Source organism: Anneissia japonica, unplaced genomic scaffold, assembly GCF_011630105.1.
Source record: "Anneissia japonica isolate Jap-2015-1 unplaced genomic scaffold, ASM1163010v1 scaffold288116_len470923_cov172, whole genome shotgun sequence".
Classification (NCBI taxonomy): Eukaryota; Metazoa; Echinodermata; class Crinoidea; order Comatulida; family Comatulidae; genus Anneissia; species Anneissia japonica.
In genome coordinates, this window is record NW_022724919.1 from 160,134 (window position 1) to 171,887 (window position 11,754).

An 11,754-nucleotide genomic window follows, 5' to 3' on the forward strand; every position below is an offset into this window, starting at 1 on the left:
TGCCAAAGAGTGTTGCCAAAGTGCGAGCCAGCGTGTTATTTGATCACAAGTACGAGACATCGCAAGTGTGAGCCAGTGAATCATGACGTCACGACAATAGATACGAGACGTTACGCAAGTTGTGCGAGGTATCGGCCGAGATTTGTGGAGTACAATTCAAAAATTAACTATAGGTCTAATAATGAATTATTGTGATAAGACATTATAGACAATGTTAGCTATCAAGGAGCGACGTTGTTTTTCATTGGGACCTTCGTCCCTTCAAGGCTAGGCCTATACCATCCTAGCTAGTCTAGGCCTAGAGTAGGATAAGGCTAGCACGACATGCCTCTCTCAAACATAACACTACTTTTAAGTAATGGTACATACAATACTGAAAAAATTAACATATTGCACCTTTAAATGAATGAAATGTTTATGTTCTATTGAAAATAGTATTGTTTATAAAGGAATTGAAACTATTATCAATTGCTTAGTCTCATGTTAAATAAATTTTGGTGTATGAAACCTAGGTCACAGGAAAGTGCACAAGTAAACAAAATAAAAAATACAAAGATCTCTCTGATTTCAACAACAATGTAGTGAAGTATTTATATATTTTATTTAGCACATACAATTATCATAACTTGCCTGAGGGGTGCCAAGAGGCCACCAGGGGGGGTTGAGAATCAAAAATATGTAAATAATGCTCTAAGCCCCCTTACCAAAAGAATGATCTATCTTAAAGCCCACAGGCCTAAATTATGAACTAGGTTATGGAGTTGACATGAGAAATATGCAAGATTGTTCTAAATAGTAATACTGTAAGTAGTTGTTTAAAACACAAGACAAATTAATACAAAATTTTAAAATGGAAGAAATGAAACAAAACAGAAACCATAAAAATAATGACCAAGCAAAATGTAGTAATGAAATAATGAGAAAAACTATTGCCACTGTCATTCAAAAATAAAAAAAACAAAACAAATAAACTCTCACATATTAATTGTTCTATCATGTAGATCATTATTTTTGTCAATATTTCTTTTAATACTTCCAACATTTTTAATTCATATAATTTACAGAATTGTATTGTATTTAAAGATGGTATAGTAATATATTACTAAACAATTACAATTTTCTATCTTTGAAAAGTGGGTAAAGTAAGACCAACAACATTCTGAAAAATAAAAACACAGAGCCTAGGTAAAATTTTACTCGTTCTTTAATCTTATTAAAAAAAAAAAAAGTGTAAGTTGCCAAATTTAATGAAGCACAGATGGAAAGACATTTCAAATTATTAATGATTTACAGACTTTTCACCAGGAAAGGTCTTTAAATTGACTACCAGCCTATTTAAAGGTCTATGCCAGGAATTATGGTACTAATTACGCTGCTGTAAGAAGAGAAGGCAAACAATTTCTTGTTCAGAATTTTTTTTCCGAAAGTGAGCATGAAGCTACTATAAGCGCCTCTTTACAATAGCTAGGTAGTGACAAGCCACTCCCAGCACAATCACGCTGCGAGTTATGGGTTAATTCTACATCAATGGCAGATCCAGGAATTTGAAAAAGAGGGGGCCCAGAGAGGGACTTTCACAGATGGAGGGTCTATTCTACCTCAGGTGGGGCTGAGAAAACAAAAATTTATGATTATGGCACCTCTAGAGGCCGGAAATGGCTCAAAATTCAAATAGAATTTTCTATATACCTTTATACGGATTATTAAATTGAATATAATTTTGAAATTTCAAGTTTATCATCTCAATAGATGGGGGGAATTATTCAGTGTAAACAACAAGGATAACCCACTAAAGTATGAAGAAGACTTATTTCCAGTGGGGTCCTTCTGGTGGTGATTGGGCAGTACACCGCGAGACAATCCCCTACTCATTTCAAAAGAGTGTACTGCGTTCATGCACATGAGCTATATTGCACCCAGAACCAATGTCATAATCGTCCTATCCGAAAGACGGTGTGCTTTCGATCATAACTTGTATTTCAACCCTCCAGTTGAAATACAAGGAGAGCAGCGATGGGAATTGAACCAGGGAGCAAGTGACCTCCATGGTTCAGCACACACACACAGTGGCTACCACCAGCTAAGAACTCTCGTAGGACGGTCTATATAAAGCATATTGTAATAGGAATGTAGGTTTTCAGTATAAGACTTTAAGCTTTGTATTTACCATCAAAATAACAGTTTATACAGTGGATCTTTAAGAAACTATTACAAACGGGTAACTTGGGAATTCAACATCAACACTCGCTAAACATCGACCAATCAGGAGGCAGAGAAGCTAATCAACCACATCCCAGAGATTTATAAACATACACAACATCTACTGTATAGAATGGACATACCATAAGCACATAAAATCAATCCACTTGGGGAAAGTGAAAAATTTCTTGGGAATTATCTTTTCTATGCTATGGAAAATTTTATAAAAGCTCTAGAATGCATTGCCGAGGGTGTGAAACTAATTCAAGATTCTGTTGGTAAAGTTTATAACGACATTCACCAATGTTCATGTTACATATTTTCACGAATGAAAACATAGAAATTTATGAGCTACAGTAATGTTAAAGCATGTGTACATTATACTCTTAGGTATCAAGTCTCAATTTTACTGTCAGTTGTGAAGTTTGCAATGAGTCTCTTTCTCATAGATACCTGTATACTTAATTCTTGAAAATTTTTATGATGTTCCTTAATCCTATTATATTCTACTCAGCTACTCAGGAAATCATATAATAATATTTTTAATGATGAATACATTGAAACAAGATATGATAATGATGATGAAGATGATAAACATAACAATTACAATTTTATGATGATCATTTATTTATTTATTGTTTCTTTCTTGAAAGTGATAGCATTTTCAGCACAGGTTTCATAAGTGGATCACATGAACAAAAAAAATATCAAATAAAAAATATAAATCAAATGAACAGAAATTAAAACGAAATTACAAAGAAAAAAACTAATTTAATTTGGATCAAGAAAAAAAAACATTACTTTGCAGTGGAAATGAATACAAATATTACAGGGTTTTGATTAAGTTTTTTTAATGTATTCAGTTGAATATCATTAAAGTTTAATCTAATTTGGCTTAAGTGTTCCTTATCTTAGTTACAAGGTATGACAATGATGAGGAGATTGACTGGTACTGGTACGGGCATTCATAATGCACCTCTTCCTTGCGGTGATAAAGCGCAGTTCTTTCCCCTGGTCATTGGGTCCACATCCTTTATGTGTTGCTGCTGGTAATCAGCGCAGGAGCAGGCAACCCCACCAGGTACCCATTTTTACACCTGGGTGGAAGGAAGCAATGCAGATAAAGTTTCTTGTTCAAGGACACAAGCGAAATGCACAGCGAGGGATTGAAACCCCGACCTTGACGTTGAGAAACCAAACCTTTCACGCTGCGCTTAACCGCAACGTCTAACCGATTAAGGAAGAGTATATCACGAACGTACATGATAACAATTTTGGGAATGGTTTGCCATGTAATCTACGGTTCGATCACAACCCTTTAAAGAAAATCCACCTCTAGCTCTCCTCAAGATGATGAAATTCATCACTTACAAGCTCCAAAAGGCTTTCCCCCTCGACCCCCACAAGAACTCATCCCCTGGAGCCAATCAGAAACTTTGGCACCCCTGGGTGTCTTCACCTCATAATAACCCCCATAAGCATTGCTTAAGGGGGTTAAACAGGGGTCCGGGCTCTTAAATTTGTGGTTATATTTGGATAAACAGGTACAGATTTTTAATGTATTGAATACATTGTCCTGCAACATGCTACGGTATGTATCACAACATGACTTGAATCACTCCACAGGGAGCAAAAGGGGTTGCAGGCCAATTTACTGTATGGATCCAATTACTAGGAATATAACACATACAAGTGCTCCTGATACTTTCTTCGGATCGTAAAAGAGTCTATCCTTAACATTAGCAATATTCTTAATATTATTATTACTATTCTTGTTAATTATTAATAAATGCCACGATAAATTATTTCCAATTTTTAAAAAAATTATTAAAACCTTTATAAGCATTAAAAATGACATTGATATTTAATTAGAAAAGTGCTTGAGATTATGAAGATAACAAGAAAATATTTCTTAATAATGCTAATTGTTTATCATTATTTCTAGTTATTTTATCTGAAATATAAATATTTGTGCATGAATATTTAATAAATATGGCTAGTATAATCAGAATATTTTTCAAACAAAATAAAATGAATTTAAACAATAAGTTGGGGGTTATGACTACTTTTAATGAAATCAAAGTTACTTATGGTGTGAAATACAGTACCGTACTGTACCGGTACTGTACTATGGTCTGATTGAGAACCTGAATAATGCTTTAGTTGTATGTCTTCCCCTTTGTCTATGACCCTTGTTTTCTTTCATGAAAATTGTTTAAAAATATAAAAATGGTATATAATAAGCAAATTGATTTAAAATAAAAACAAACAGTGCTCTGGAGAGATAACATATCTTTTATTTTAAAGACACAACTGGCTTGCGATGAACTAAAATAATTTGAATGGCTTTTAAGTTACCTAGCTTTCAATTACAAATTAGAAAGAAAATTTGGCTTTCCAATTAACAGAATGCATAACAGTCCCGAGAGACAATTTGGGCTAGTCCTTTCCCTTCCCCAGTCCCCCTCCCCCAAAAAAGAGGAAAAAACACCACCACCTCCTCCCTCCAGTTGGTGCTTTGAATGCCAATGACCCCAAATAAATTTTGCATTGATCACTAAGTTAGCTGATAATCAATTTTTTGCATTAAAAGTCTGTTAAACCAACATTCTGTACGAGAGACAGATCAAATAATTCAATTTTCTTCCTGATTTAAAGATTTTTTACTATAGATATTAAAAAATAACAAAACTGGATTTAAGAGCAGCTTATGTGTAACTGTGGCATCATGCATACATTAGTAGCGTATCAATTGTACAGACTTTTAGCGAAGTCTCACACGTTGCAAATTTTGCTAATGAAAATCTGTGCTATGACACGCTCTGTCTGAAATCATCTGGTACATGAGAGTTGGGGGCAAGGGGTGAGGTTTTATGTATATGACATGACACAGATAATCATTACGATATTGTAGATTATTGAACATGTTATAAAAAATTGAAAAGCAGCAGTTTGGCGCAGCGGTTGAGGTTTGGGCTTTTAATCGTAAGGTCGGGGTTTCGAGTCTCCGCTGTGCAGATCCGCTTGTGTCCTTGGGCAAGGCACTTTAGCTACATTGCTTCAGTCCACCCAGCTGTATCAATGGGTACCAGCAAACTGCTGGGGACTAACCTGCGATGGACTAGTGTCCCGTCCAGGGGGAGTACAACTCTCATCCGCTTCACACTACAGAACTGGGGATAAGCTCCAGCTCTATGAGCCCCAGTAACTGGGAAAGGATTTAGTAGTATAAAAAATTGTAGTCACTGGGCAGATTCTTCAGGTTTTCCGGCCTTTGCAATTAAATATTGTTGATTATGTATTCATGTACTGAGAACAATAAAAAGGAACACACACAGATTGCTACTAAAATATTGTCCAAATACTGTAGTAAAGGGTGTAGGCAAAACAATGTATAACATATAATAATAATAACAATAATAATAATAATAATAATAATAATAACAATAACAATAATATTTTAATCACTTAATTACAGTAGGTGGTCTTTCCAAAGAGACCAGAATAAAGTCAATTGTTGTTAATCTGACTTGTAGAAACAATTTTGAATTATGGTGTTATGGTGAGGTAAATTTTGTAATATTCAACAGCAATCGGATTTAATTTATTTTCTACAATGTACAGTTTCATTAATAAATAAATGTTGTCTCCTATAATAAAATTAAAACAATAATAATAATAAAAATATTAATAATAGCAATAATAATAATAGCAATAATAGCAATAATAATAATAATAATAATAATAATAATAATAATAATAATAATAATATATTATTATTATTATTATTATTATTAATCTTACGGTTCCTTTTTTTTTTTTTTTTTTACTAAACACTTTGTGGATATTAGACCCTTTATAAGTATTTTTGATTTATTATTATAATACATTTATAATGCAAAATCTATAGATAACATACACATTAATCACACATATGGTCAAATATAACAGAGAAAAAAAAGTAAAAAATATGACGTACATGACAACATACATCATTTATGACATGTTTGTCATAACATCTTTGTTATTTACGAGCACATTATTTTGGCATATGAGAGCTATAAACATACACATTGACGTAAAAGTGAAAATGATCAAATCCTCTATAAAGGACAACGACGAAAATATCCACACTGACGTAAAAAAATGAAAGTTATGAGATGGTCACAACACACTACAAGCAGACAAAGAATAACATTGATATATATGCTACTATATATAGCATGCCATTATATGGTTGAGTTAGGCACACAAGCTAATAAACCAGAAACACAAACAAGTAAGAAACAGATCAACAACAGATGAAATTAAAGCCATACATAAACTACAGAAACTATAAATAGATTTTCAAAAGTTGTCCATTAGGTAAATGGTGATTACGGTAATTGATTCAACTATTGCATACTGTTTCATGTACAAGAATCTTAATACTTTGTTTCTAAACATCATAAATAGTCTGTATTGGTTCAAACATACAGTAATAACAAAATATAAACATATCATAATTGTTTAAATGAACTTTAAATGACTGCAGATTGGGAGGGGACAGATTGTATGGGGGGGGGGGGCAGTCTTCATAGTGAGGCAACCCCTTATGGTAGAATAACCCCATAGTGGGACAGACCCATAGTACAGGTAGGGTAGCCCTAAACATTGTAGTGTAATATCATCATACCTTTTGGTGTACTTGTTCCCTCTTTAACCTTCATTCAAAAATTGTATACAGTAGAACCCCTATTAAGGGACATCTTTGGGACCCAAAAGAAGTGTCCCCTTAATAGGAGTACCCCTATTCAGGGAACACTGACCAAAAATTTGAAAATGTCCCCTTAAGAAGGATTTTTGGCATGGTTTTGTACAATGATGATACAATTCTTTGTAATTATATTTTACTTGGCCTAAGAATGAGTTAGAGTTGTATTATCCTTATAACAATAATAATCCAAATATTCTTTTTTTAATCTGAGCTTTCCATTAGATGTACAAGATAGAATAGCATATATAGAGTAACAACTTATTCAGGGTGCAGGCTGTAAGACTAAACAAGAAATCCCTATGAATCCCTATGACTAATGGTCAAAATGAAAAGACTATATTATACTAAGTACAGAAACACATCTAGACCTACCAATGTCCATTCTAGATATTGAGATGAAAAATTCTAGTTTTATGATTAGGTTTTACGGCTCAAAAGGTGTCAAAATATAAATTTGAATTAATTTTTACACTACTGTAGATTTTTTGATAAAATAAAAAAAAGTGTCCCCCAATAGAAGTTAAAATTTTACCATTTGGCATACTCAGAAAGTGTCCCTGTTCCCTTAATAGGGGTGTCCCCTTAATAGGGGTTGGCCGTAGTGGTAAAAGATATTTCCCCTCATTTCACAGAGTGCCCCTTGATAGCGGCATCCCCTGAGTAGGGATGAACTAAAAGCAGGAGTTCTACTGCATTAATCAATCAAAATCTATTTACGAAATAGGCCTACATAAAATATAATATAAAAGCTTGTTCACCAATAGTGTTCTTCCACAAGCTTGTAATCTTGCCCCTTGAATGAGATGTGAAGTTGTTGGTCCCAGCGCATACATTATGAACCTTAGGCAAGAGAAAGTTCATGCAAATTCGGAAGAGAGTACGGCACTTTACTTTAAGAAGAGCAGAGGCTATTAAAAACTGAACAATTAATTTTTCCAGCTGATGCTTATTAAGATACTGATCTTATTAAGAGCAAGCTGAAATTGATTTAGGCCTACGGTACGTACCACACGGAGTGGTATTATTTAATTAATAGAGGGCCTGTTTCTGCTACAACACTATTGATTATTCTAATAGTTTTTCTGGCAGTCTGTCCGCATTGCTACGGCATTTTTGCGTTGACCACCTATTGCAGTGGAAACTACGTCATTATTATTTCCCCCAAACAGTAAATACTAAAAAAAATAGTATTTATTCGAATAAATGCATCCTGTATGGTATTTTTCAACTAGTAATTGCTATTTTTTAAAGTGTACAGCAATAATCGGTTATTTGTCATGGAAACACGTAATCCATTCAGTGTTTTTAATAATTTTTTTTTAATCGATTTCCTCAAACTTGTCCTGTTTCTACTGGCAGAATAATCAGTTACAGTATTTTAAAAAGCGATTATAAGTCAATTATTTCTTGCCAACAGAAACAGGCCCTCGTTCATATAAAAAAGAAGTTCTGTATTGCATAACAGGAAGCTAATATATTAATCTCTGTAGTGTATCACTCTAGTTTTCAAAAGCATTATGTACTCTTTATGAGATGTTTTGTCCTTGTGAATTACCAACAGAACAGAGGATTTTTCTAGTTTCTGTAATTATGACCCTCATAATCATAAATTTCTATATTTTTGGATGTTATTAGTGTGTTTTTTTTCTTGTTTTTTTTATCTTTGTTTCAACTATTGTCTAAATAACTTACACATTTAAGTATTTTTAGGTTTGTAATAATTATAAAAAAATAATAATTGCCAATTTTATACTATTATTTTTTTTAATAAAATGTCCTGAGGTCAAATTGTTTCTTGTATAAAATTTTCTTTATATTTTGTCTCGTATATTATTAATTGATATTTTTGGTTTTATTTTAATAAATTTCGGTGTTTTTAATTGCTTTTATTAAATCAATTATTTTGAACTTGTCCTTATTCTACTGGTAGAATAATTGGTTATTTCAAAAAGCGATTATTAATCAATTAAGTCAATTATTTCTTGCCAGCAGAAACAGTCCCTCGTCCATATAGTAAAGCAGTTCTGTATTGCATAACTCCCATATATTAATCACTACAATATCACTCTAGTTTTCTTAAGCATTATGTACTGTTTATGAGATGTTTTATCCTTTAAATTAGTTTCTGTAAGTCCTCATCACAAACGTTAATACACAGTGGCATTTTCAAGGGTCGGGGGAGGGGGGGGGAGACAGCAAAAACACTCCCTCCCCTAAATTTAAACAAATTACAAAAAGAATGGAGAAAAATAGTCTTCAAGTGTGCCACTTCCAGTCATCTACAGTAAAGGTTCAGTAAGTTCATAAATTTATTTATTTTGATGTGTTTGATGTTTTTCCCTGTTTTAATTTTACCTTTGTTTCAAATATTGACTAAAGTTATAAATCCTTTAACTTACACATTTGACTATTTTTAAGTTTGTAATAATTATAATCTGTAATAATAATAAATAAGTGCCATTTAATCATAAATTTATTTATTTTCATGGTTTTTTTTCTTGTTTCTTTTATCTTTGTTTCAAATATTGATAATAATATATAAATCCTGTACTTTTAACACACTTAACTATTTTTAGGTATCTGTAATAATAATATTAAAAAAGAATAACTTTAAATTAAAAACTGACAATACTATTATTTTATTCTAAATGTTCTTAATTAAAATAGTTTCTTAAATATAAAAATTTCTTTATAATTTGTCTTGTATATTGTTAATTGACATTTTTTGGTTTATTTTAATTGACTTTTCAGTACTGTAAATTTTTTACAATATCCTTTACTGTATGATATTGATTGCAATAAAGATGAATTTAATTGAATAAATAATTATATTTCACATCTTTGTAGTGAATTATGGCCGCTAATTATCAGAGGTCAAGGTGCCAAGCCTATTATCACGTTTCATAATGTGTTTAATAAAATGATACAAATACATATGGTAAGCTTATGCACAGAAATGAAATTTAAAAGTTACATAACTGTGAAGAAAACTCTAAGGTTGAAAATGTAGATCACAAACATTGCTAGTCCATTTCTGTCAAGGTTTTGCAACGATTATTTCCTCCATTTACCTGTTTTGGTAGTTAAATTTGCTGTTTTAGTAGTTTGTGTACAGTGTTTACTCCCACTCAGGCCTTATTTAGTAAGGTGTTATCACAAATAATAAAATAAACAGGAACAATAATGTTGGGTCACCGAACGTAACACATTTCCATATGACAATGATCACTGGATACACATCACTGACGAAGAATGAAGTAAAAGAAGCTACCGTCGCACACGTATTGAAACAAGTGGTGATTCAAACTAACAGTTTCTTTTGAAGCTTAATAATAAAAATACTTCTGATAAAGGAATTTGGTGTAAATACTCCCAAGTATTTTGCAAATCAATTACCAAATGGATAATATTATAGAGCCACACTTTAGTAGAAGTATATAAATTAGGTCACTGGGGACCTGTAGTCTACCGCCATGGTTGTACCAACAGCACTCGATCAGTTTCAGCAGCAAACAATTTTTTTACTAATCTGTAATAGTCTACTAATTTCATTTTTGTACACATCTGCTATTATTAGTGCACACAGACCCAACAACTTAACATCCCACCCAAAGAGCAAGCTACTGTAATTAGAGAAAATTGTCTTACACAAGGACAACATTAGCAAGTATCAAATTTGGTCCCTTACATACCAAAAGTCCAATTCAAAACTACTGCAGTGCTAACTTTCTTTCTCAAGTAACACAGGTCTAACGGCTTAAGTGTCCAATTGAAAGTGAGCTGGAACAAAGTAAATTACCAAAGGACACTAACAAGAAAGCAACGGCAGGTTCGAACTTGGTCGATCTTGCACCGAACTCCTTACCGGCTTACTCGCCCACTAGAACACGTCCAAAAAACAAACCAATATTGTTGTTATTATTGACTCACCTTTTTATCACTAGAAACAAGAGAATCAAGCGACTTTTGTTTCCTATCATCCTTGGGCGTCAACCTTTTGGCTATCAAGGGTTGTGGGGCCGCTGGACTCGACAAACGGCGCTTATATAACCAATCGTTATTATGCCATGGCTTTTTCAGTTTCTCCTCAAACATTTTGAATGTGTCCTCTTCCTCCTCGGATAATTCCTGACCAATTGAGTTGACCGGTACCGACTGCCGCCGGGCAAACATTTTCCGACTCATAACGATTTTCTTCAAATGAAAATATTTACATTGGAAGTTTCCAGAACATTTAAATACACAAGAACTAACGACAGAAGTTTCCTCGTTGTTTGCAGAGTATTGTTGAAGTTGTTATTTGCCAACTGAAACTGGTGTGCTCCACTTGATATAACCTGCTTGCTTTATATTCAACTTGTTAATAAATCAAAAAAAATTTTTCATGGGTTCATACTTTTGTAACAGTAAACCCATCAAACTGGTCATCATCGAAACCAAATGAAGGTATTCTCCCAAAACTAATAAAGTTTTGAAAGTCTTCTTTGATATGAAACCATGATAAATAAAATTAAATTATCCCGAGTGATCTTATTTGAAAGATAGGAACACCATTCAGCATAAAAACTGAAACATAAAATCTGTTCAGATATTTACACTGCACAGATGATACATGTTTTACTGCATCTCACAGTACATATGAAATCTGATAAAGGTCATATTATTTCACTAACAAGTGTCCTATAAATCAGTAGTGAACTTGTACAAAATGTTGACTTGACCAAAGAAATAAAACAATCATCAAACAGTTGCTGAAAAGAGTCTCCAAAATGCGATCATCAAAAAGGAAACAGGTATAA

General features: G+C 32.8%; 1 protein-coding gene across 1 annotated transcript in view; it reads right to left on the reverse strand.

The window, feature by feature from the left end:
- Window positions 1-11,443, reverse strand: part of LOC117112617 — a 26,971-nt gene extending 15,528 nt beyond the window's left edge. The window contains exon 1 of the mRNA XM_033255725.1: window positions 10,886-11,443. Within this exon, the coding sequence (XP_033111616.1) occupies window positions 10,886-11,140 (255 nt within the window). The 5' untranslated portion in view covers window positions 11,141-11,443. The remainder of the gene's footprint in view (window positions 1-10,885) is intronic.
- Window positions 11,444-11,754: the final 311 nt, after the last annotated feature.